Consider the following 26,465-nt stretch of genomic DNA (forward strand, 5'->3'; position numbering starts at 1 on the left):
TTTCTGATTTTGTTCACTTTTTTAAAACTTTATTGAGAAAAATAATAACAAAGAGCTATTAGTTAATCAGTCGCCCCCCCAAAAAAATTGTATGGACTATTCAGTGCAAAGTGGACAGTGTGGTGGTGGAGGACAGATGAACTAAGAGCTCCAAGGATCCTAAAACAACACAGAGAGGGGCCAAAAGAAAACAAGGTGGAGGTCAAAAGGTGACACAGGAAAAAAAGGAATAACCAAAAAAAAAAAAAAAAAAAAAAAAAGTTGACAAAAAACAAGGGACTCCTCCACCTTTCCCATTTGCACACATCACATTTCAGCAGAACATACAAACATTTTTTTCTTTCTTTCATTTTTTTTAATTACCTTTTAATTTACATGCATAAAATATATAGATATCTTTTGTGTTTTTTCCCGCTTTGCTTTCCTTTCCTTAACCGCTGATACAGTAAGACGAGCAGCTCTTGTCTACCTCGGGAACAGTCAGTTACTGGTGTGATTGATTGTTTTCTGTTCACAGATCAGTTATTATTATCATTCATGATTGCTATTGTAGAAGCACACTGAATGATAATGCTTGAGCACCAACTCAGAGGTTGTTCCAAAAGGAACGATACAATATGTGTGTGTGTGTGTGAGAGAGAAAGAGAGAAAGAGAGACAGAGAGAGAGAGACAGAGAGAAAGAGAGACAGAGAGAGAGACAGAGAGAGAGAGAGAGTCAGTCTCAACAGGTTGAGAATTGCACCTTGTAAAGGTCCCAGCAGTTGAAGCGCTTCTGCAATTTGATTATTTTCTTCTTGTGTTTTTCTGTTTTGCGGCCACTTGTTTGTTGGCAAGGTTTCTACATGTTTTTTTTTCCACAAGGGTTGGCGGTGGCCAGGTAACACACATGCTTTGTGAAGAGCGCAGTCCCATAGGGGGCCTTTGAAAACGACAACAAGAACCAAAAAAAAAAAGAGGGGGTGTCGGGACAAAGTGCTGCTTGCAAAAAAACAAAAAAAAACAAAAAAAAAGTCATCCCCTTGTGAGGACAAAAACAAAACACTAAAACCACTTAATTTTGTTTTTCATCTTCAGTGAGGAAGATGACGGTATAAACAATTAATCAGTGGGAGGTGGGGGCAAACATTTGGGAAAGACAAAAAAAGACAGAAAAAAAAGAAAAAAGGTGGGGCAACAGAAGTAAACATTTCTTCAAATAATAAGGTGGGTGCGGTCCTTATTAGAACAGGGGGTTTCACATGGCATACTTCTGGGTCCATTCCCGAGCTATTCTGTTGTATCTGAGGGAGAACAAGATGGAGAGGACAGCAACAAGTCAGTTGTGTGCAATAATAAAATAAACACATCATACTTACGTCAAACAAGCAAGTAGGATTACATGTAAATATATCCTTTCAAGATGCTCAGACAGAGACAACGCAGACCATCACAATAAAGCCCAACCATATCACTCAAGGTTGTAATTTTAAATGCTGGGTTATCACAAGGTATATTTCATAGGATAACATTACTTCGTTTTTCACACTAATGTGCATGCACACTAAAGCTTTGTCCAAAATGTTCAGTCATTCATAGCACCGTGCAAAGGGTGTTTAGTTCCCCACATAGCACACTGTGGATGCTCAATTTGGCCAGTTTATTGTCTCATTTAAGGAACAGCAAGCCGGACTATCTATATACATATATACTGCCACACATAGGCAACCCAACTGTCATCCTTTGTCAGAAGCGGGCTGTTGAAATTGTGCCGAATTATGAATCCCCCTATATGACATCACAGACCCTCTGCGACTTCATTTTAAATAGGTTATCAACATGAGCTACTGGTTTGGCTTATAAATTAGTATTACAATAAGTCATCCAATATTTGACCCATTATGACCGGGAGTAGTACCTGTGCAACATAACCTTTTAAAGGTGCACCGTGTAGGATTGTGGCCAGAGTAGGTATTGAAACTTAGCCTGGTTCCTACCAGACCTCTGTGTGTGTGCTCTGTGGAGCTCACAAAGCTGTGCAGAACTACAGGTCGGGCAAGAGCCAGGCAAATTGAAACTATGATGCTCATTGGAACTGTGCTGACTATTGCCATATTTGATAGTATGGCGAAAGTACAGTACGTTTAGCGGCTAAAATGTCTATTTCTGGAAATTCAAAAGGGTGGACCCCCTTTTCATGTATGAAAAGTGCAAATTGTCCCAGTCATAATAAATACTTAGAACTTGATGGTGGTGGTAAAATTTTGTTGTCGGTGGTAAATATTTTTTTAAAAGCTAACATTTGTGAGTGGGCTGCATGAATTCTGGAAATGAACAACTAAAAATATTTCACAGTGCAGCGCACCTTTAAAGCCATTAGGTCTTAAAGGGTTAAATATTGTGAATGCAGTTTATAGAGAAATATATTAAATAAAAGTCCCATAGCACTCTTCAAATGTATCCAATGATGCATTAAGGTGCTTTTACTTTGAAACCGGTGGTGACAGCCCAGCGCTGAATGAGGAGCGTTGTCTCGGCTTACAGACTCAGATACACACAAAGACACTTTCACGCTTCACTGCTCTTCAAACAAAATACCTACGCCGAAGCTAAAAATAGCACCAGGATTCTTTAAGACTGTCGGTAGACACACAGTTCCTAAGGTCATCTCACTCCAGCACATGCAGCTAAGTAGTACTTTGCAAAACGAATACATGTTCAAAGCAAGCCTAGACCCCTGAAGAAGGCTTGCACCGAAACGCGTGGGTCTCTGCTCCCATGTTTTTAAACTTAATAGCCATGTCTCAATAAAGGCTTTTCAATATTTTTTCCATAAGAAGAGTGCCTTGGACTCCCTTTTTTGACAAGCCTAGACCCCGTTTCTCAGAAGAGTCATTGCTAACCACTTAGCAACTTAGTAGGTTGCCGATGGGAAATTGAATCGCAACCCAAGTAAGTTGCTAACTTGGTTAACAATCATGCTATGGAGAAACGCGCCCCTGGGGCAGAAGTCTGACTCAAGTCAAGCATCGCCCAACACCAAGCATTCAACTGAGCAGCAATCACACAAACTTTCCCGTCACACGTAGAATGTGCTTGTGAAATCTTAACACAACGGCTAGACTTCTGCAAGACACCTGATCTACTAGTAGCACCTTCAATGCATTCCTGAAACAGAAGCTTACTTGTATAATGCTGTCAAAGTTGAAGCCGTTTGATCATGCGTGAGGGTGTGGTCCCCTCTCCTCTACAGACACTTCAAACAGAACACGCCTCTGCTTTGAGGCCCACGAGGCCGGGTGCAATCCAGCAAAGTGCAGTTAGTATGACTGAGGAGCCAGCCAGGCCAAATACAAGCCTTGGTGTTATACCAGAAACACACACACGTTCCCTGTGGCTCACCTGGAACCCTACAGCATTGCATACTTGTCCGTCCACTCCCTGGCTAGTCTATTATACCTAACGGGTGGAGAAAAGGGGGCACCATTTTGTTTAACGTGGTCAGTTGTGTTCAGCTCGTCAGCTCGACGATTATCAAATTGTTCCATCTTCAAAATGAAAAGCAAACATGGTGTGTGCGTTTATGTTGAGGTGTGTGCATTTGTAGGTGTGTGTGTGTGTGTGTGCGTGTGCGTGTTAGTGTGTGTGTGCGTGTTAGTGTGTGTGTGTGTGTGTGTGTTCTGCCCCAACTTCTCCATTTGCGTATCAAAAACAAAAGGAAATAAAAACCAACATGCATTCACAAACACCACAAGGTGAATTATTAACAAGTGAAACAGTTCTCCTCTGTTTCTCCACACTTACTTTTCAGTGTCTGTTTTGTAGATTCGGGCGATCTCTGGCACTAAGGGGTCGTCAGGGTTGGGATCACATAACAGAGAACAAATGGACAAAAGAACTGCAAGAGAACAAAGGAGAAGAAGAGTATGTGTGATCAGAAAGTGTTTTAAACATTGTTTGACATTCTTTTCCACAGACACGACTTACCAGTCTTGTGTTTAGTAGGAGTTTAAAGATGCTGCCTTGCTTGGTGGACTAAACTGTAGTTCATTTGGCTAATTTAATGTGATTTAGGGTTTTATCATTTACTGTGATGTGTGTGCACGTATCATTAATGTAACAATACGGCATTACACCATAATACCCATCTGTCAGTGTCGACTGTCATATACAATAAACATTCTCGTCACTTCACTGCCCCCTTCTGCTCGGGGAGCTGAACTGCAGGCTGGTATGACATGACCCACATACCACCAGATGAGAATGTGCCTCTTGGCCTGCTGAGCTGTGAAAGTGTGTGCAGAGGTGACTGGCTGGCAAGCACTATAAATTAACCAAATGACAGAGGCATATACCTGCTACCCCACTTGCTCGTGTGAGGCAAAGCAGGTAGTGGAGCACTGTGGGCGCTCGAGAAATGGAAAGTTGGTTTGCAATATGCAAACTGAAAAATACTTGTTTTTTTTCTCTGCGAACCGTGATGGCAACATGGACGTCAGCAGGTTCATCCGGGTAACGCAAATTCATGTGCGGAAAAGTTCAGAGCCCGGTATGAACACGAATGATTCACAGGTTAACACTTTAATTTGGAACGTAACGGCTGCGGGAATGGACACCGGCACCGTTCTGGACAGTAAACAGTAGGCCTACATGTGAGCTACCTTATTTAACACAGAGCAGGAAGCAAAAACACAACTCTATGCCTGAAATAGCCAAGCACTAGAGAGTTATTATGGGTATCGAATAGCGTGCAGTAAATATAGACTTCTGTCCCACACCTGATTTCAGATAACATGCCCGAGATCTTTTTGGCCCTGTGCCAACGTTAGGGTTGGCACAGTTATTGTGTTGTTGCAGAGGTTGCACACACAAGAAAGGAGAGAAGCCATCCAGACCAATCACACTAAACAATAGAGATGTCAGACACACACAACTGAATTTCATCTCAACACAAATGTCCGTGGGTGCATTTCACAGAAAACTTCCTAACTAAGTTACCAGGGCCCTGGCTTTGATAAGGGAAAAATACATTTCTAACCTACTCACTTCAATACAATCGCTAGTTAATGAGTCTTAACAGAGCATCTAATGGCACCAGCGTGTAAGCAGTGACATATTGCTTTTTGAAAAGGACTGCTGAAGTGGAGAAATCTGAAAATAGCTGCCTAGTTGATCACAGATATTTCTGAAAACTATATAAAAACTAGTGTTGCACCGATACCGATACCAGTATCGGCCGGGGCCCAGATACTGCACTAAAATGGTGGTATCTGTATCGGCGAGTACCAACAAATAGGGCACCGATAACATTTACAGATGCTCGTATGACACTTGAACGCAGCCTTGAACTTAATATCAGAGGTTTTTAAGTAAGGAATAACGGCCGACGAGGTGACCGGTTAAACGAAATGAATGGCGATGCGGCGGCTTCGAACTCTGTAGACGAGCACAGCGCGGAGACAGTTTGCCTCCGCCATGCCATTAATTTCCGGTCGACCTCGAAGGCCGTTATCCCGCTTATCTGCTGTTATGGTAGGGTACTTTTTTAAATCTATTATTGTCTGTAAAGTTGTAGGAACCATGTTCTATCAACGCGCCTAGAGTCTTCGTTTGGTAGCCTGCCGACGCTGTGATTATTTCATTTTCCTTTGGCCCTATACCACGGCAGGATGGAAGTTAAAAAAAAAAACATGCAAAGCATTTCTACATGCTGAATCGACACATGTCGCATCACGCATCCATTTCCCCCTGTTGATCATCACAGGCTACCTGTCAACTTTGTGCGTAAAAGAGAGAGACGCTATTTTTAATAACCCTCCCCTTTCTCCTTTCACATGTGTTCCTTCCCCACAAGAGGAGAGTAGCCTAATTTAAAAAAGGGGATGTTTTCGGATCAATAACAAATGGAAGGCAGCGGGAAATAGCCTACATTTTAAAAACCATGGGAGTGGAGCAGATGACGAGGTGACTCGTTTCGATACAATTAATGGCGAGGCAGGTGCTTAGAATTTCGGTACAGGGTATTTTTGTCATCTATTGCTATCTGTAAATTTGTAACCTATGAATTATGCCAACTGCAGAATAATATAGTGCGCACGTAAGTCAGGCGTGCCTCTATCGGATGCATCTCGGCCTTTTACTGCAACTGACTAGACAACCATATGTGATAGAACTGACGACTAGCTCTTGGCTTGACCACCAAATGCGATAGAATTAACGACTGACTCTTGACTTGCCAAACAAATGCGATAGAACTAACGACTGGCTTTTGGCCATAGCAACCTGCAGTTTAGAATTAGTAACGGCAGTTCGCCTAACTTAGTCGCACGTTTGACGCCTGACCGGTTATAGGGGAATAATTGCAACCCCATCAGCCAATCAGAAAAGAGAATTCAGTTGCGTAGGCAGATAAAAAGTATAAAAAGTCCTACTGGATTCACCTTGTACAGTATTAGTCTTTTTCCCATTTCACAAAGGTAGGCAGCAGCCTGATAAAGCCATAATAGCAATTATGTTATCAGTGATGATAGCAATGATGTTAGAAACAGAGTAGTATTGGTATGGTATCGGCCGATACTGCACAGTTGGGTATCGGGGCCAAAAAATGGTATTGGTGCAACACTAATAAAAATGGTGGTGTGGATGCAGACCGTTTTAACTATGGATGTGCTGCTTCATATTTATCCAGCTTAATGTGCACATGGCCTTTAGAGGGCAGCCACCTCCTCGTTCGAATTCAGGCTTCTGCTTGGTGCAATTATTTTGAGCCATGTTTCTGTAAAGTCGGCATGGTCTAATAAATAGCCTCGTCAGGCCAAGCAGTGGCAGTCAGAGCAGTCTTACCTTTAGAGATAGTTAATGCGGGCGACCACTGAGATCTTAAAATATCCAGGCAGATGCTGCCGTTACTGTTAATATTGGGGTGATAAATTCTCGTGGTGAATGCGACCTGTTGAAAGAAGGAGAGAAAGTCCAAAAGGTCAGACACTGACAACATACACACAGAGACAAAGACATTTGCCAGTAGGGTTTTCACATAGCGCCAATAGTGCCATATTGTGCCGTGTGCAAATATACAGCTCCGGGCCTTTTTATTAGAATACCATGAAAAAGTTGATTTATTTCCATAATTCCATCAATAATGTTAAACTGTCATGGATTGTAGATTCATGGCCCAGTTTTTTAACTATTCCAATCATAATTTTTTTTCTTTTTATATACGTTGGCCTTCCAGCTCAAAAAACCCATGAATTGGGGAATTCGCATTATTAGAATATTGTTATAAAATCACATTTTTCTTCATCAAAATTCGGGTCACATTAAATCAGTTGAAATTTGGTACTTTCTACATAACATGCAATGGTCAATACTTGGTTAGGACATTCTCTGTCTTCACAATGGCAATGATGCGTTTAACATTGAAGTCAATGGCAAAAACAGTGCATGGGAGTTACGGAAGCCCAGATATCCTTGATGCTTTGCTGGCAGCTGTTCTTGTTTGTTGACCTGGTTCCCCACACTTCCCTCTTCAATATACCCGAAGATTTCCATGCCACGTTTTGGTGTTAACTCACCAGTTTAATTCTAACTCAACAGAAATTAAACCCCATTCATTTTCAATGACCAAGTATTGACCATTGCATGGTATGTAGAAAGTACCAAATTTCAACTGATTTAATGTGACCCGAATTTTGATGAAGAAAAATGTGATTTTATAACAATATTCTAACAATGCGAATTCCCCAATTCATGGGTTTTTTGAGCTGGAAGGCCAACGTATATAAAAAGAAAAAAAATTATGATTGGAATAGTTAAAAAACTGGGCCATGAATCTACAATCCATGACAGTTTAACATTATTGATGGAATTATGGAAATAAATCAACTTTTTCATGGTATTCTAATAAAAAGGCCTGGAGCTGTATATGTTTTTTAAAAATCACAATAAATCAAATATTGTGGACCTTTACAAGTTAGTGAGATTAATGACAAAAGAAAAAAAAAAACAGAAACTTACCCTGGGTGGTTTAAAAGGGTAATCTGTGGGAAAATGGATTGTCAAGAAAAATACACCCCCTTGGTATGGACTGTCATTCTGCAAGAAAAAGAATGAGCAGACACAAACAAATCAGACACAAAACAGCTTTGAGTGGAGGCAAAACATTTTTAAGGCATTATCAGGCAGGTGTTAGGTGCACATCAAATGAATACTCACAGGCCCCATAATAGTAGCTTGCCAATGAAACACTGGAAGAGAGTTTTAAAAAGTTAGAACAAATAGTAATGACCTGTAAATTATTACTTTGACTGTACTAGGCCTGAATAACGCAAAATATTGTTCTTATCAGGTGTGCTTTTTACACAACTACAAAATATAACTCTAGAGCTTCAACCAACAGCGATTACACAATACATTTGTAATAAGGTGTACTATCTACATCATTAATCCACAGGTTTAAAGGTTTAGTTTCTGGCTCAGAACAGTTTTCTGGTGGAGACCCGTGTGTGCTATTACAACATAGTGTAATGTAATCCACCTGATACAAATGAGCTTAACTGCATTTGTGTGAGTTTATCGAACTATACATTTTAAAACTTTTATAAAAATAAAACTATACATCTACCCTTTTTCTTGTTTTGTTTTAGGGATACCCAAAACAAACAACCATGACATTGATTATATCTTCTGAAGTCATTCACACAGTCGCATCATTCACACAGTTTCCCAAAAGGCCTGTCCGCGTCAGCCATGTAAATTGAATCATGCAATAGGCTCATCATGCCACTTGTTTTTACAATGGTTTACGTCCCGGCAGCAAAGACTGTAATGCAATTCACTTTGAATAAAAGCACCAACTAAACAAATAAGGTGTGCAAATGTATTCTGTTTCCACTTGCCCCAGAGTCAGCGTTTTTTAGTTGTTGTGGGTTTTTTTTGGTGCGTCAAGACATACAATACTGATGACGCACAGCTAAAAAACTATAGCTGTGCCAAGACAGTTCAGGCACACAAGACTGATGACGCGTTGATAAAGAACTATGCAGTGGTACTGTGCGGACAGTTCAGTGCAACTGTACCATGATGGTTGCAAAACGTGCTTGACAAAGCCTGTGTCTCTCATAGCCCTAAGAATTACCACCACTACTCTTACGGCTGCGACTAGTACTACTAATACCCCTTGCCTGCGGCGGCCAATATAATCAGCAACGTAAATGTTTTTTTTTACTTTTAGCGATTTGATTTGCGGCAACAACCTGTTGACCATTGAGCTGTCAGAATGGAATCCTGCATTACGCCTTGCTTCGCTCATTTCTGCTTCATGTGTTACCTTAAAGATCACACACACCCTGGTCACAAGCTCTTCACCATGCTACCATCTGGCAGGCGCTTTAGGACTCTGCGTGCCCGCACTACGAGAATGAAGGATAGTTTCTATCCCACTGCCATCAGACTTTTGAACTCAATACGTCACCTGCCCCCCCTCAATACTTCAGGACTATCGATACTGTGAGATGCATATGGATTTTTATGGATTTTTTATTTATTATTTATTTACTGTTAATATATATTTTATTTTGTGGGCATTTGTGGGTTGCTACTAAAAATAATCTCACTATATTTATATAGTGACAATAAAAGCACTCTACTCTACTCTCTTCCGGCATAGGAAGCAATCATGACTTACTGTCATCTCCAACTGGTCCGGCCGAACACTGTGCTGGTGGGTCGCGAGCCAGGTCGTTCAGTTCCTACAGGCACAGAGAGAGAGAGAGAGAGAGAGAGAGAGAGAGAGAGAGAGAGAGAGAGAGAGAGAGAGAGAGAGAGAGAGAGAGGGGGGGGGAGATCAGAGGTGTGTTGTGAACAGGTACCAAATGGCTTGGTTGGTGCTCAGCATGGCAGCCATTTTAGTGTGTGTGTGTGTGTGTGTGTGTGTGTGTGTGTGTGTGTGTGTGTGTGTGTGTGTGTGTGTGTGTGTGTGTGTGTGTGTACGGAAGTGGCTTATGGGTACATTAGGTGCTTAGCTTCATTTTGTTGTCTGTTAAGTTCATAGATTTATTTTGTCTACTTAAGTTCATTTATTTTACAGTAGACAAGTTTAACTTAAGTTATAGATTGGGTGAGTTTGGGTTCATAGGTCAGGTTCTTGTAGAGTTTGTCAAGTCAAATTCTCCCAAGTGCACTTGGCCATTAAAAACCCGATTCTGATTACGTTGTCAAAGCACTGGGGTACAAGTGCTGAGTGTAAATGAAACCCCGCATTACAAACACAGACAGGCACACCCTAATGTTTATCCTAACATAACACTAACAACACAGGGTACCAGGGTTGCCAGATGAGGCTGATGATTTCCAGCCCAAAAAATGTTCAAAACCCGCCTAGAAGCACAAAATCCCGCCCAACTCTATTGATTTCTATGGCAAAAAGTGGGCGGGTTTTTCTGATAAATGCCATTTTTACCCGCACATGGCCATCCTAAGCAGCCCAATTGGGCGGGAACCAGCCCAATCTGGCAACACTGCAGGGTACACACTCCACTCCTCATATCAAGGCCAAGTGGTTGGCTGTCAATCATGTGAAAACGCACTAATGCTGCTTGCCATGCCATCTGACTTCTGAATGCATGTAAACAGGTGGGCCAGTGAGTCTGCAAGTGCAACTCTACCCTTCCCCAAAAGGCACTGTGCCGACCACTCCTCCAAAACAAGTCTGGACATGACCCATGCCTGAATAGAAAGGGACAGGAGCAGTGTTGCCAGATGTACGGTAATTATCGTATTTGTACCATAATTGTGTTCATTTTGTCCTCTGTACGATCAAAAAAACCATGATGTACGTGTACGATAATTTCAGAGTCGTCATTCAGTTCATTTAGATGCATTGAAACAACAATTTCGGTCTTGTTGTGCGATAATTTCCTCCCCAAAAGCCCCCCATAACGATAATTTTGAGGTTTTGGTACGATAATTCAGCATTTCCCATCTGGCAACACTTGACAGGAGCATTTCAAAACACTCAGCAGCAGTAGAGATGCCAACAACTTAATTCCCTCATCTGAACATAACCGGATTCCTATTTGAACTGATTACACCCCACCCCACCCACCCACCCCCACACCCACACCCACACCCACACCCACACCCACACACATACACATACACACACACACACACACACACACACACACACACGACTAAAAAAAATGCCAAACAGAAACAAAAACATTCTGCACACCTGAATCCTTTTTGTTCTTTTACTTGGTCATAGGTCTTTCCCAGGGCACACCTAAACACATTTCATGCCAGTGCATTACCAGCCTACCCTGTGGACCAGTGTTTCATAACCAGGGGTACGTGTGCTACTAGGGGTACGCGAGCACACTGCGTGCGGGGGGTACTTGGAAAAATGTAAATTTAACAAATGCATGGAGGATAGTCAATCTGCAATAGAAAGAAAGGATGTAAAACTTGAGTTAGGGGGTACTCATGGCACAATGAAAAGGCTTAGGGGTAGGGCTGGAAAAAATGGAAAAAATGTGCATCACGGTTTTCTTGATGAAAATTGACATCATGTTTTTCCCCCACATCTCAATGTTTCTGAAGAAAAGACTGAAATTTAATTTAAAAAATGAGATAAAATCCTAAATTTAAATTAATCTCCATTTCAATCGTAATCGCTGTTTTGGAATAAAAATAATTTTAAAAAACCCTTCTTTCATCAAAAAGTGAACCTTGTGTAGGTGAAACCGTTATCACGTTTTTTAAACAGTATACCGCCCAGCCCTACTTAGGGGGTACACGAGACAAAAAAAGGTTGAGAAACACTGCTGTAGTAGACCAACATGCAGCACTCTCACACAGAAGCCCAAGGCTGGCTGGCTTTTCAAATAGCATGTCTGCAACACCCCTCAAAGATCACTCTGCCGAGTCCCAATCTGGACACGTGAACCCCAAGACTGGGTCACGGGAGAAGAGCCAGATATTCAGGGGGCCCAATATTTGGGTCAAGGCTCTAGACCAGTGCTTCCCAACCTTTTTTGTCCTGCGTAACCCCTTAGCGATTTTTTCATATGATGAGTAACCTCTCGCCCTAATTCAGGCTCTGTTCCTCTATCCCAATGTGACTACACTCAATATATTTCTTATTATTATATTTTTCCGCGTACCCCTTGAGTTGTGCTTGCGTACCCCTAGTGGTACACGTACCCCTGGTTGGGAAACACTGCTCTACCTCACACACTGCTCTAGACACCCCGTAAACGCCTTTGCTGATTGGGCCCTGACTTGAGTTCCAAACCCGAGTCCATAATCAAGCACTAGGAACGGAAGCTAGCCGAATCAATCAACATAGGCCAATGTCCTGGGGTGTTCTCTCGCGTCTGACAAGCTCTCCCAGTACAGTTAAGATGCGGGCCAATCAGTCAGTTTCATACAGAAACGAACACAGCAGAGCCAGTCAATCTATACTGAAGAGGGCTGTACAATAACATCAGAAACAATGCAGTGATATACAAAACACTGGATGGTGCTAGAGAGAGCCACATAGCTTACTTACAATAAAGGGTGGGCAACACTTTTATAAACTATGCGGACATGTTTCAAAAAAATTAAAAAACCAAGGGGTTCTTTGATATTTTGTGTCTGGCTCAGGAGAATGACTTGCATCCATGCGTTCTGGACTTGAAATAGTGATCTTTGTGATCCGACGTCACCAGACATCAGCCACCCATGAATTCTGATGCCAAACAGGCCATCATTTGAAGTCTAGTGTTTGAATGACAAGTGACTGACTAGCCGCTCACTAGTCAGTAGCCAGTCAGATGATTTCTCAAAAACGAAACAAGGCCAGCATGTCAAGCGCATTAATTGAGACCATGTCGCTCCCCGTGACAGACGAAGCAAGTCATGCACACAGTTTCTGTTAATTACACAACACTAGGTAGAGGGGCACTCTAACCATTTTTTTGTCCAGATCAAAGACTACTAGACGGCCAAAGCATAACTTAATGGATGTGGTGGCTATGGATAAACAACTGCCCGGAATATTACAAAATATTCACCTTGCAAGGAATTTCACTCTTGACCCGAAATTCTGGAATGAGGAACTAAGCTAATCTACTGTCATGTAATTTATGGATGCCAGGAAAGGGGAAACTGAGGTTTAAAGTCCCTGGCCTATCGTAGCCTGGTCCTGACCATCCCATAATACTACCATTTCATTTCGTATTGATGGTCTGGCATTTGTTTGCTCTGAAGCGATTGTAGGAAGCAGGAAGTTTGCATTCAGTTAAGGTTTGAAATTATTGGACACCTCTCACCCAATCGCTGGCAGTTACTCACGGCCAGACTACAGTAGTGGAGCCAATCCTTTGGCGGAAGTACGTAGGATGGCTCGCGAGGCTAGGCCTATGGCCCATTTGGTAGCCTTTTTACAGTCGAAAGATAAGTTAAAGCACCTCAGTCAGGTGGTAGATATTAGTTATACCCATCGCGTCATGGAGGCCAGTGCAGAAAAGGTTCATTTCCATAGGCAAATAGTGTGGCGGTTCAACAAAGACGCTTTTGCACACCTCTGTAGTTGGGCAGGTGCGTAGGATATTATCCCAGCGGGGTTGTCAGTCAAGTGCAAAGAAATCCTGCACACCGTCCATTCCACCAACAAACTTTAATACAACATTTCAGTCACCCGACCTTCTTCAGGTAAAGTTACCCTGTAGTGTGGCGGTCACATTATTATGACCTTTCCATGAAAGCAGTAAGTTACTATGCCTTCACTAGGGCCACTGACTTACTTCAGAGAAAGAGGGAGATAGGACGATAGGAATGTGATGGGACGATGGCTACTGAAGTGAATAGAATCGATAGAATTGATACTCAAGGCAGGTTGAAATAAATGACAAGATTACAGATCATCTGAGATTTGACAATTGTCTTTTTGTAATCTCCGCCGTCCTACAAAATACTACCAGGGTGACGGGTCAGGTACACATCCAACAGATCCATGTGAGCCGTAGGCAAACTCATTTAAACTTTCCAAGAAAAATATCAGGTAGACTAACAGGGTAAGTGAAGTGGTGAATGGTCACCACTCATCTGTTTTGAAGGTGCAGAATTCAGTAGAATTATCTGAACAAGAAAGGAGAGAGACAATCCGCAGAACTTCAAGTATTTTTGTGCAAAGCTTCACTGGACTTGCAAGCTTCCGGTGCTAGACCTTCATCAGACACAGGTCTAGTAAAGCTTTGCAAAAAAAAAAAAAAGACTTGTCTTGACTTTGTTTCTACTAGCTGGACCCATAAGATTCAGTATGCTTGCTTGGAGGTAAAATTTGCACTGCCAGACTCGGCAGGGAGTAAGTTACAGGAGAAAGGTAAACCTCACTCATTTATCTCAAGGGGAGGTGTACAATGAGCTCATCACGGTACAGTACCGCTTTAAGTTTGGTGATGAGAAGCCTAAAAGTAAGAGCCAGCCCATACACATAGGCTAGTATGCAATTTAATAAACCACTTACAACTATTAGGATGCATCTGGAAAACCTCAAGCCTGACAAGCCTAGTAGAAATTACTACACAGTTTCCAGATACCCAGTTTGTTTTCCTTTACAGTAAAACTAGACACTCTGTGCCCCACCACAGTAGCAACTGACAGCACTGTTTCACGCCACACATCCGGCACACAGAAGTGAAAACAACAGAAGAAAACGCTACCTCTGGTTTTGACAACCAGCTGTGTCCCTCAGCTACCAAAACCTCCCCCAACTAACAAACTCAAACAGTTGGGGGTCGTTTTGAGCCTAGTAGTCTGGGCAATTTCCAAAAGTCACTGTCATAAAACACTATAAAAGACACACAGCAGAACCAGTCAGAGCTAAATAGCATCAGAGTCAGTCAGGAGAGATGGTGTTGAGGCACATGTGTCTATTTTTAAAGTAGGCACATTTTAGATAGGGGTGGAGGGCAGAGCAACCATACGGTCATTGGGGAAGACACTCCACTTGTGTTGTGCTTACTTTCCTAAGGGCAGTCCCCATTCAAAAAAAGCAACTTTCTGGAATAGGATACTGACTGCTCATCTTTCTTCTATGTCATTCCTAGCATTTCACCTCCACAGAACATGTGGATATGAATAGTCTACAGTACACACATCCACTAAGTTCACCAAATCCACTTACGCCTTGACTGCTCTTAATTGACATGACTTTTTAAAGAGGCATGTGCTGGGGCTGTAATGAACTACAGTAGGCATTTGGCTCAACCGTTTCCCATTTAGTAATGGCATATGACTAAATCATTGGCAATGATTTGACCAAGGAAATAGGCTGTGAAGTCAAACCAGGCTAACTGACACTGGCTACCAGAGATGCTCTTTGCTCTAAATTGGCCAATTGTGGCTGTGCTTTAACAGCATTCCTGCAGACTGCTTTAACTGCTGTAAAAGGTTGCCAACTTCAGTGAATTCGCAAGAGATGCAGTTCTAGGCTATTCTGTGTCATGTTGATTGAAGCAATCCCTTCACTCGTTAGCTAAGCAGGCCAATCCAGCTGTCAAGTTAGTTAGCCAACATGGCTAACATCAGACTCTTGACAATATCGGAGTTTCTAGACTAGTAAAAGTCATGCCTTTTGGGCTGTTACAGCTCGTGTACATAACCCGGGTCAACGTCACTGGCTCACCCATGACTGGATATAACAGATACAAAGTAACACATTACCGAAATGTTACAATGTTGCGGTGGCCTCAATACGCCTCTGCTTCTACCCTCTCAAACCAAATTACCCCAATAGTTTATAAACCATACCTCTTGCTCAAATTATCCACTTAGCCTATTCATTTCAATGCGACACACACTTCAAAACACCTTCCAATGTTCTGCGCTCTAGCTCTAGTTCTAGTTGGTGAGCAAAGCGAGCAAGTTTGGAGAGCATGACAGAGTAGTTCTGCCCTTAAATGCTACGTGAGAGGGGATACCCAGGCCAACATATTTTGACAGGCTAGTCGAGACACCAACTGTTAAATGGATAGTGAACCCAAGTGAAGCCAACAAACTGTGAAATAAACTGTGACACTAGAACTGTGACACTAGAGCTACACTACAATGATAAAGCGATGGCAAAACATCATCCAGGCAGGTTAAGGATAGTGGTCTGACCTAACATGCGCTAATAATGCCGAGCTAATATTAGCCAGACATCATATCTTACTAAGTAGTAGCCAGGCGGGCATCAACCAAGTTCAATAGCATTATTAAAGAGCTTTCACTCTCACAGAGAGAACTTTCGCTATGAAAAAGCTGTTCAGAACGGCGTGCCAAGTTGCAAGGCAGCTGCGAACAGATGGCACGAGAAGGCAGCACAACACCACACTGTCACTAGCTTCATTACATGACATTAAATTCGTCCACTTCGTTACACGTGGTAATTATCTCGTTTGGTGTTCCTTCTGTTGGTAAGCTTAAAAAACAATGTTCTTACCTTGTGAATTCGTTTCAAAGCCATACTTTCAATGCCAATTAACGTCAGTGGAAAAGCTCAGGTCGTTGTGCGCTAGCCTGTCGCAGCTAGCTAGCCAGAGGAGTTTCGTTTATAAACACGGCTAAATGTCTATCTTCTGAGCGCCTAGTCGGCGTTTTCAAAAAAATGTTAACTTTAAACCAACTTGCCACCCCTTTGCGGTAGCAATCTCACAGCGTGGTACTCGCAAACTTCAAACACAACCTAGGGGCGCACAGTGCGGCACCGTCCCCAATCCAACCCACTTCTCCGGTGTCTATCCTTTGCTTTCAATCGACAAAATGTCCGCTTACGACCGGAACTACACACCCAGGCTACTACGAACTATATCATTCCGCCCACCACAAATCACGTAAAAGAAAAGGGCGGTGGTGTGCAGGAACTCATTGGTTTACGGTAATATGTGAATCACGGAGGGCTGGCCTGTTCAAAGAAAATGGAATCTTGTACAAGAACGACAACTAGCTGGTGTGGCCAGGAGTGGCACTGCAGCTATGTTATCGCAGCCAAGTAAATAATGAATGGGTGCCAATGGGGCTGTACGCTTCTCTTAGAACTATCTGCCCGTGTGATTTTTTCCCTGGAAACAATGAAGTCGCGTTCGATAGATATGAGTAAGTGAAAGCATTTGCCGACACGTTTGCATCTTGTCAAGTGTTAGATTCGTGAAAATGACCCTTATTTCAACTATAGCAATGACATAACACGTGACAATCGACTTTACGGCATACGCCATTTGTTTTGTAGTTTTAAGTCTGACTTCAGATGTCGATGTGTTTAAAGTTATGTTAGGATTGTTGCGGACACCTGTTATTTATTGCATTTAAGGTGGTGGAAAAGCGGCATGTACATGGGGTAAAGGAAATGACTGCGCTCATCCTTAAGAATTTGGGCACCTTCAATTAACATGTTGGACGGTGGTGGGGGTTGAGGTGTGTGACCGTAGATGTCTCTGCTAGGAGGATCAGTCAGAGTACGTCTCTCGTCAGCTCTGGTCGTGAATAGTCGCAGAGATTCCTCAGCCAGCAGGTATTAGCCGAATGCTAGCGTGTTGCAGGACAAAACTAACACGTCTTTGGGAGAACAAAGCCATGTCAGGAACCTTTAACTTCACTTCTAATACAACTTCCATGATAAGGTACAGAATGTGCACACATCTTTACAAACCAGAGAACAGAATCGTCACAAATCCCTGCTGAGCCATTTAGCCCAATAGGCTCCCATTCATCTTTTACTTGGCTGCGTGCGCCAACGGGGCTATAATGGGAGCCAATGAGAGACGGCTATCTCATAGCTTAGAACATTTCTGGCCTGTTCAAAGGTGAGTTCCGTAGGCCTAGAACTAGGCTACAAGGTTCTTGGACCACAGCCCGAGAGATGACGAACAGCATTACGAAATACCCGGCGGTCCATATTAGGCGATACATGCCCCCTCAATCGTCATATCATGCAAGTTTTGATGGGAGACAATTATTATGGGCTCATGATGATTTGATTTCTCGGATAGGAGAAATGTGGTAGTGGCAATGATGAGGGCATTGGGCATTGGAATTCTTTTTATTATAATTATTTTTTAAAGACATTCACTAAATAGCCTAGGTCTAGTTACAGTAGTAGGCCTAGCAGGCCCGTCACTAGGTTTGAGAGACAGGGGGGGCTTAGCCACAATTGAAGAAAATGCGCGCGCGGCGCGTGCCGACATTTTTTCAGCTCACCTGCTAAGGTTTTGTCTATGAATTCATTATTTTAAGAGCAAAGAAATCCCGCACACTGTCCATTCCACCAACAAACTTTAACACATTGTTTCGGTCATCCGACCTTCTTCATTTTGTATTAAAGTTTGTTGGTGGAATGGACAGTATGCAGGATTTCTTTACACTTGAATGACAACCCCGCTGGGATAATATCCTATGCACCTGCCCACCTACAGTACCCAGATAGCAAGCTGACATTGAATAGATATTGATTTTCCATCTGAATCATCAGAATGGTCGACATTGAAATATTGATGCAAAATAGATGTTGAATCACCATTGTTAAACCGATGTAACCCGACCTAAAATAAAGTTGACAGCAATGATATTGAAACAACATTGATTCATGGTCGTCCTTATTATGATTGATGTATCATTGATATTTGGTTTACCGGGTGATAACAGTCATGTTGAAAAGTCATTGATTTTGTGTTGATCGGGTAATCACGTATGATCGAAAGGCCATCGATATATAGTTTACCGGGAAAGATTGAAGTTATCGGTCGTTGCTGAACGGGACGAGACAAAGAGTGGCGCACGCTCGGATCCAGGAACAATTACAGGTAAGCAGACTTTCATACTTTTACACAGTAAGTGTCCCGCGATCCATAAACGGCCACAGTTTTCCTATTGAGAGCGCCTGGTGCGGTCACGGCCGATTTCCTCCGATCACCTACGATCGGCAACACAAGCTGAATGAAACAGGCTAGCCGGCTAGCAAGCTTTATACTGCAGCCATTCTGTGAACTGCAGCTAGCAGTACGTGTACTGGTGTCAGTTGCTGGAACACACACTTAAAACGTAATAAACTTAACTTGTGTGTATGTGCTTTAGACCTTCCACGACCACGACGAGATCCAGCTCTGACTTTCCTGGCCCATCACAATAACGACCTAACAGCCCAGTAGGACCGATGGCCAGAGATAGAGGAGGAGGGAGACAGACGCAGCAGAGGTCGGGGACCTTGATTAGGAAGACTGGAACAGAACTGACGCCCTGCTAACTGGATGTAGGCCAGTGTTTCTCAACTGATGGATCGCGACCCAAAAGTGTGTCGCGGAGGGGTCATGGGTGGGTCACGGCGCCTTGGTGTAAAATAGAATGTAATTCTAAAAAAAAAAATCCAACTTTTCCTGCAACAATGTACAACTTTTATTTTGATAGTGAACTCCGTGTCATCTGTCGTCAAAGATACAATTTGAATTTTTATGCGAGATAGATAGCGTGCAACCAGTCATTCGAGTCTTGGTTACATTTTGAGAATTGCGTTGATTTGACTTGAACGCTAAAAAAATTGGGTCGCGACCGAATGAGAGTGGAAAATGGTGGGTCCCAAGACTTTTCCAGTTGAGAACCACTGATGTAGGCTACATTCATCCCACAATACCATATTTCCTGCTGTATTCCTCCAGATGTGTAAGTATTGTAATGGTTGTTATCCCAAAAGATGTAGGCCTAGGCCTACTATCGCAACACGAGTACACCTGTTGTGATAACATTCATTACAATATTTCAGAAATTGCACGATATGGGATTTTCAATAGGCTATATTTTGCAAAGTTTTATGGATGTGTGTTGTTAGGATTCATTTTAATTAAAACTATATTTTGTGTGTTTCACATGCCCTCGCTCACGCTCAACAGCCTGGTGGGGATGATCTTGTTTTTACACAAGCTGTGCAGAAATGGCTCTGGAGGTGCCGCTCGCGGTGACAGTAATTAAAATAATTCAAATAATAAACATCTTTCTTAATAAACATCTTGTGTTTCATATTTATTAGCCTATTTTATATTATTAAAATGTGGATCCTGGCTGTAGATAAAGCAGGATATATGAGCCAGATAATTCTGGTAGGCTTTCTATTGAAATAACATTGAAAGCTCATTGATTTTTAGTTACGTTGAAATTTCAATGTTGTTTCAATATAGGCACGTATCGAAATACAGTTGAAGTTACGTGGATCCATAGTTACAAAATCAACATAGTTTCAATGTTAGTCGAGGGTGCAAACTGATGCTAAATCAACATCGAAATCTGATGTTGTTTCAATGGTTTAGCGTCGACAATGGAATGCTGATTCTACATCGATTCAATGTAAGCTTGCTATCTGGGTACAGAGGTGTGCAAAAGCGTCTTCTTGAACAATTATTTTTAGAGCACCATACCAATTTTTAAACACTAGTTACAGTGATTTTTTATTTTTTATTTCACATTTTAACGAACATTCCTTATATGTAAGCTAAACAAAACATTTCATAATGTTTCAACTGATGAATATTATGTACGGAAGTTAATGTGATTAGATAAAAATGCAGAGAGCATAATTTACACAAGGACTAGGAACTTTAAGGAGTTACTAACTGCGCGTCTCCAGGAGAAGCAGTGGTCAGGAAGCGATTCATTCAAACAGGTTCCTTACTTGGAAAACTATGCATCCCCGGCAGATATTTGGTCATTTTTACTTCATTAGTAGCTATTTTAATCAGTTCATGTGTGTTTTCAAACTGTTAAGACAAATATTAAAAACTCAACTATAATTTCAAGACAATGTCAAATTGATTTATTACACGGGTATTGTGAGTGAAAATTGGTACTTAAGGTCTAAAGATTTCATCCGTATAAGTAAGGTGTTGTTAGTCACAAAGCACAATCCTCTGTTTCCCCCCAGCATAACATATTGCTGTGCGCCCTGCTTTTATTGCTGTGCAGTAGGATATAAGTGACATTAAACAATAAATAAGCAACCATGAACTTGTATTCAGATTAATTTGCCTTCTTGGTGGTTCGTATTCAGTGCTTTACTGCATTTGTTTTTGTAAAAATGTAAAAAAAAAAAAAAAAATCGTTGAAGGGGGGGCTAATACTAATGTAGGGGGGGCTAAAGCCCCCCTAAAATAGGCCTAACGACGGCCCTGAGGCCTAGGCCTATAGAAAGCTGGCCTACTGCAGTCGAAACCAGAAGTTACATAGGCCTATAGTAGGCCTGTGTAACTAACAACACACACAGTTTTTCTCTCATTCTCTGACTGATTATCGGGGTCAGATCCCCCTATCCCACTTACACACACACACACACACACACACACACACACACACACACACACACACACACACACACACACACACACACACACACACACAGATCAAAGATCAAAAGCTAGAAAAGTGTCAAAGTGCCTTTAAACTTTAAACTTTAAAATTCATCAATCGGGTCAAAAAGTTCTGTTATCCTTCTACAAGCTTTTATCAATATTTAGGAACTTTATAATTCTGGTAGCCAGGCCTTCTGGTAGGCCTACACCCTCACACACATGCCATCAGCTCTGTCTATGAAACCTCATGAAAAAAAGACTATGGGAAATATTGAAGCAATATCTCAGAACATCTGCCAATAGGTTATTACTTAGACGCAAATGGGTCTTCCAAACTTCCCAGCGGGTGAAGATGAGCTATGACTTTTTCCTTTTCTAATTCATTTTCTATATGCCTGGGTCAAAATGACCTGAACACCTTCTATGTAACACAAACACCAACACCTTACAAGGGTTAATTCTATTTCTCATCAATCTTGGATTTGCAAATAATTTTGGCATTTGGAAATAAATGTGATAATCCTTAATCACTTTAAACTGGTTGTATTTGATTTAAAATCAGAGAATGGGCCAAAAAATATGATTTCCGTACATCCACCCCATTTGTCCACCCATGTTTGCATTAGGGCTGGGAATCGATCCAGATTTCTTGGCTCGATCTGATTCCGATCCAGAAGATCACAATCCGATTATCCACGATTCAATTCGATTTATCGATATCGATATCGATCTTCTGTATTGGGGTTGTCAATTTCACCCATTTATGCTTACAATTCTAAGACCGGCTCTAAAAACCTAAATATCTCAGCCAAACATGACATATCTAGGTATGAGAGAAAGAGGTGGAATACGAGAGAAAGGTGAGATGGCACTATTTACTTGAACAGGCCGTGTGTATTTGTGCATGTAGCCTACATGAATGTGGAAGAGAGCTACAGGATGTGGTTGAGAAAATCGATATTGCACTTTTCGAACGTGAATCAAGCTAAACCAGCCTTCCAGGATTTACTCTCAGGTCACCCGAATTCTGAATAAACAAAAGACGCAATTCAGAAGGACGTTTTTCTTTATTGCTTTTCTCTCTTTTCTAAGATTCAGTGTTTCATTTTCAGTACCTACAAAATAGCAAAATATGGCGCTTGGTTCTATTTCATAAGTGATGTCCAAGCGTAAATCATCATAAACGAGTCCTTATTCCTTTCTCGTGTGATATCCAAAATAGAATAGTGAATGAACGAAAATATACACGGACCACATCATGCCACTTGCAGGATGCACCACGGAGAGATCGCATATTTCAATATTATCACAGTAGCCGAATAGAAAAAAGAAAAAGAATAGAAAAAAGGTTGTATTTCAAAGTGATATTTGAATGTTCAAGCTTCCAAGTGTCAATAAGGCTGTTGCTCTACCCATTTTCTTTCACCAGGGCTGTTTGGAAGAATTGCTTTATTGCTTCTTTCATCCATCACTAGGCCACTTGGGGCACTTGGTAAAGTGTGAATTATAGAAATAGGCCTACTAGGCTATCATTTCCAAATCATTCAATCCATGGGTTGAACGAGTAAGAGCCTTATGTGCTAGAGCTCATTTACGATGGACCCAGAAGACTTGAGAAAATTATGACAAAGCAATGGAAAACTGATGAGAAAGTGACCCCCTCCCTCTTCCTCTGCTTGTTCTTCTTTTTTAAATGCTTATATTCAAGTCATGCATTAGCCTAACTTTGCCGCAGAGAAGACAAATCATTCAACTTGTTTTATGAGGGTGCAATAGGCTAGTGATGCAGTGTGCAGTATGGCTTGGTGCATGTGCTCTCTCATCTGGAGATGGAGTCTAAATGAATGGTTGAGTGTGTAGAGCAGGGGTTCCCAACCTTTTTCAACTTGGGGCCCACTTGAAATTGTCAAAAATGTTCGGGGCCCACCTCTGACCCAATTAAGAATAAAACTCAAATAAATCAACAACAACACACACCAAAATATGATTATTATTTTTGGAAAATGATTTCAAGGCCCACTTGGAATACCTTCAGGGCCCATAGGTTGGGAATCACTGGTGTAGAGCATAGAGGCATTATATTTTGAAGGAAGGCCTTTCAAATACTGTCACGAAAGGAAGGAAAATACAGGACATAGTAGAGTACAGTAACTTTATTGATCCCAGAGGGGAAATTCAGGATATTCTCTAACATGTCTAGTCATGTGGCTCCATCACAAGGATGAAAATGGGCGCCTTGCTGTTCAGATCAGCTTTTTAAGCCCAACAAAAGTGAAAACATGATGAAAAATGCACCGGTTGAGCCCCTGAAATCTTCTGTCTATGGCAAGAAAGACTTTATATGAAATCATGTTATCATAACCTGTGTCGAGTCCTCCTTGTCCTCCAACAACATTTGCTGCCTTTTATTATCTGATCTCTTTGGAGACATGTTCATTATGAATGTTTATAAATATCCCCAACAAGAATTTGCTCATTTGTAACAGTTGACCTGCTCTTTTTGTACCCTTGAAGGATTTGAAAATAGTATTTCTCTTCTATCTTCACAATTTACTAAATGTCCCAACTGTTTTGGAACTGAGGTTGTATGTCATTTTTGTTGGCACCAAAACAGAAAGGAAAGAATGGCCCAGCCCACGTGAGCGTCACCATGGGATTAAACCTCACACTTCCTCATTGCCACTATACCTTACCGACACACTGGGACCCGGAGAGACAGAAACACAGTCATGGCAATGTCATCGCTTCTTCTAATGGCAATTCTGCACATCGCCATAGGTAAGCTATTCATCTTAATATACAAAAAAAAACAGAAGCCTGGAAGATCACAAAATACTCTAGCTGAATGCAATTTATTATTCAGATATAGCTTTACCTTTGACCTATTGATAAGCTTGATTTCCAAACTGTTGAAGTATCAGGTTGATGATAATGAGTATCTTCTAGTTTGTGGAAAAAGATAACATTGTAATGTTACTGTGATGTGCTTGTGACTTATGCGAACTCCTCTGTTCATATGCATATTTCTCGTAAACAGGTACTGTGCAAGGTGAAAGTGAAAGTGTTGTGATACCTATGAATGAACTGAAAGGTAACACTTCAAAGAAAATGAAACTTTAACATAATGTAAATTGTAATTTTTTGCAACTGATGTATTTTATGTGTCAAATTTTAACATTCTATTATACTTTCCAGCTTGCTTTGTGGAAAGATCTTTGGCATCGACAGGACAATTTTGTCTCACAGAAGGTAACATAAAGGCTATTCAAATAAGATGAGGGTAAAGTTCTATAGTTATAGGGCCTATATCTGCAACTAAAGGATTTAATCCAAATACATGCACTCAATAATCTTCTGGATTTTATCCTTCCACAGACTGTGAGAATGGGCAGATGAAAGACATGTTTGTTCCGTGTCTGTTACGGGCATATGATGGTCTTTACAGAGACTCTTGTAAGTAGATGGCCTACTTCTGTTTACAATTGCACTCAATTTGTTGTTGCATGACACTCCCCTCACCATATTGTTACAGTAGCCTATTGAGCATTACGATCAACAATCACTGATACATTGACAGTAATTTGTTAAGAAAAGTGAAACTTACAATGTTTTAATATCAGCTTATAAAACTGTAGCTGAATATTTGTGCAAATGAACTGCTAAAAAAGTAGACATGACACACATTGTGTTGATGTGCACATTGTGTTGATGTACTACAGCAGTAGTTCCCAAACTTTTTCTAACGGGGCCCCCTTTTGCACCTAAGAATATTTTAGCCACCCCAAACCCCCACATTCCAAACATAAAATGTGTTGGTGTTGCTAAATTTTCCTTTTTCATTCACAGGAAAAGTTAAATCAATTAGACCTAAGTCACTTACCAATTTATGGAATTATGTTAGCCATTTCACGCGTGGATTTCCTGTGTATCATGCAAAGCTGCTTCTCTCTGCAAAGTAAAACCCCCTGCATTACCTCCACGACCCCCTTAGGTGTCCCGACCCGGCGACCCCCAGTTTGGGAACCACTGCTGTACGTAGAGTGTGGATATGAGGGTTTCAGCCACTTGAAGTGATGTAGTACGAGACCGCCTAGTCCGAGACCAAGACATTACCAAGACTGGAGGGTATCGAGACCAAGACCAAGTTGAGACCAAGACCAAAAAAGGGCAAAACCAAGTCAAGACCAGACCTAATAGTTATAGAGTGTTAGAGATTGTGAACTAGTGTGAACTACAGAACAAAAGTACCATAATTAGGTTGAACTCTATGGCCTAAAATCAACGTGTTTTAATAGGCCTACAAACTAGACAAAATACACCATAGGACATCTTTTTTAACATTGTGCCATGATAAGGTTTTGTGGTGAGCATGAGTGGCTTGATTTGTACACAAATCCCCTCAAGACCACTACGTCCGAGACCGAGACAAAGACCAAAGCAAGCTGACAAGACTAAGACCACGGAAAAAATGGTCTTAAGACCGGTCTTAAGACCAAGACTGGTCTTGAGCGCTACAACACTAGCCACTTGTTTGTGGGTAAACATAACCGACGGTGGAAAGGTTCAAGATCATAGGTGAGCACAGATAGGAACGAGTTGCTGCTAAAGCACCTGCCCCTTTTCCCTGCTGGACAAAAAGATGCCCTTTTTTGAAAATTCTGTTTTGAAAGTTTTTTTTGTCACAATGTACTGTGACCCATGTTGACATGATAATCTAAAAATGCAGCATGATCAAAAGCATGTTCCAATAATGCTCCAATATACTAATATAGCCTATAGCCTCTATAGCAGGGGTGAGGAACCGGCTCGCGAGCCATATGTGGCTCTTTTAGGAACTGTATCTGACTCTTACTCACCTAGGGTTGCCAACCGTCCCTTGAAATACAGAATCGTCCCATATATATAAATAAAAGTATGGGTTCCGTATTGAGCTGAAACGGGATACGGAATGTTAAAATGCAGGAAATTACATCTAAGAAATACAACATTTTCTGGGGGAGGACACCCAGAGCCCTGCCATTATGAAGTTGACAGTTGGCAACCCTATACTTACTTGTTATCAATAAAAGTAATACCTTGGCAGTACTGTGATGGAGTGACCATCACTAGGGTTGTGGGTGTGTTCTGACTAA

At 41.5% G+C, this 26,465-nt stretch overlaps 1 protein-coding gene and 1 long non-coding RNA gene across 3 annotated transcripts in view; one reads left to right on the forward strand and one right to left on the reverse strand.

Moving 5' to 3' along the window:
* Window positions 1-16,888, reverse strand: LOC134439780 (ubiquitin-conjugating enzyme E2 D2-like). Of its 2 annotated transcripts, none has more exons than XM_063189688.1 (7): window positions 16,449-16,884; window positions 9,663-9,726; window positions 8,192-8,223; window positions 7,994-8,071; window positions 6,821-6,926; window positions 3,782-3,875; window positions 1-1,281 (listed from the first exon to the last, which is right to left on the reverse strand). In XM_063189688.1, the coding sequence occupies exons 1-7, from the start codon at window positions 16,470-16,472 to the stop codon at window positions 1,236-1,238; spliced, it is 444 nt and encodes a 147-aa protein (XP_063045758.1). In that variant the 5' UTR covers window positions 16,473-16,884; the 3' UTR covers window positions 1-1,235. The 2 variants fall into 2 exon arrangements, with proteins under 2 accessions (XP_063045758.1, XP_063045757.1); XM_063189687.1 differs by lacking the exon at window positions 1-1,281 and adding an exon at window positions 3,388-3,436 and having other exon boundaries at window positions 16,449-16,888.
* The window catches only part of LOC134439782 (uncharacterized), a 13,819-nt gene continuing 3,085 nt past the window's right edge, over window positions 15,732-26,465 (forward strand). The window contains exons 1-5 of the long non-coding RNA XR_010032848.1: window positions 15,732-16,391; window positions 23,948-24,111; window positions 24,371-24,424; window positions 24,529-24,582; window positions 24,709-24,786. This is a non-coding gene — a long non-coding RNA (uncharacterized LOC134439782). The remainder of the gene's footprint in view (window positions 16,392-23,947; window positions 24,112-24,370; window positions 24,425-24,528; window positions 24,583-24,708; window positions 24,787-26,465) is intronic.

Source organism: Engraulis encrasicolus, chromosome 23, assembly GCF_034702125.1.
Source record: "Engraulis encrasicolus isolate BLACKSEA-1 chromosome 23, IST_EnEncr_1.0, whole genome shotgun sequence".
Lineage (NCBI taxonomy): Eukaryota > Metazoa > Chordata > Actinopteri > Clupeiformes > Engraulidae > Engraulis > Engraulis encrasicolus.

Bases quoted from the DNA above. Each gene is read 5' to 3' on its own strand.
- LOC134439780 (XM_063189687.1), bottom strand. From the start codon at position 16,472: ATGGCTTTGAAACGAATTCACAAG. The intron at 9,727-16,448 runs GTAAGAACATTG...CTGTGCCTGTAG, and splicing joins CTTTGAAACGAATTCACAAG to GAACTGAACGACCTGGCTCG. The intron at 3,437-3,781 runs GTAAGTGTGGAG...TCCACCCGTTAG, and splicing joins TACAAAACAGACACTGAAAA to GTATAATAGACTAGCCAGGG.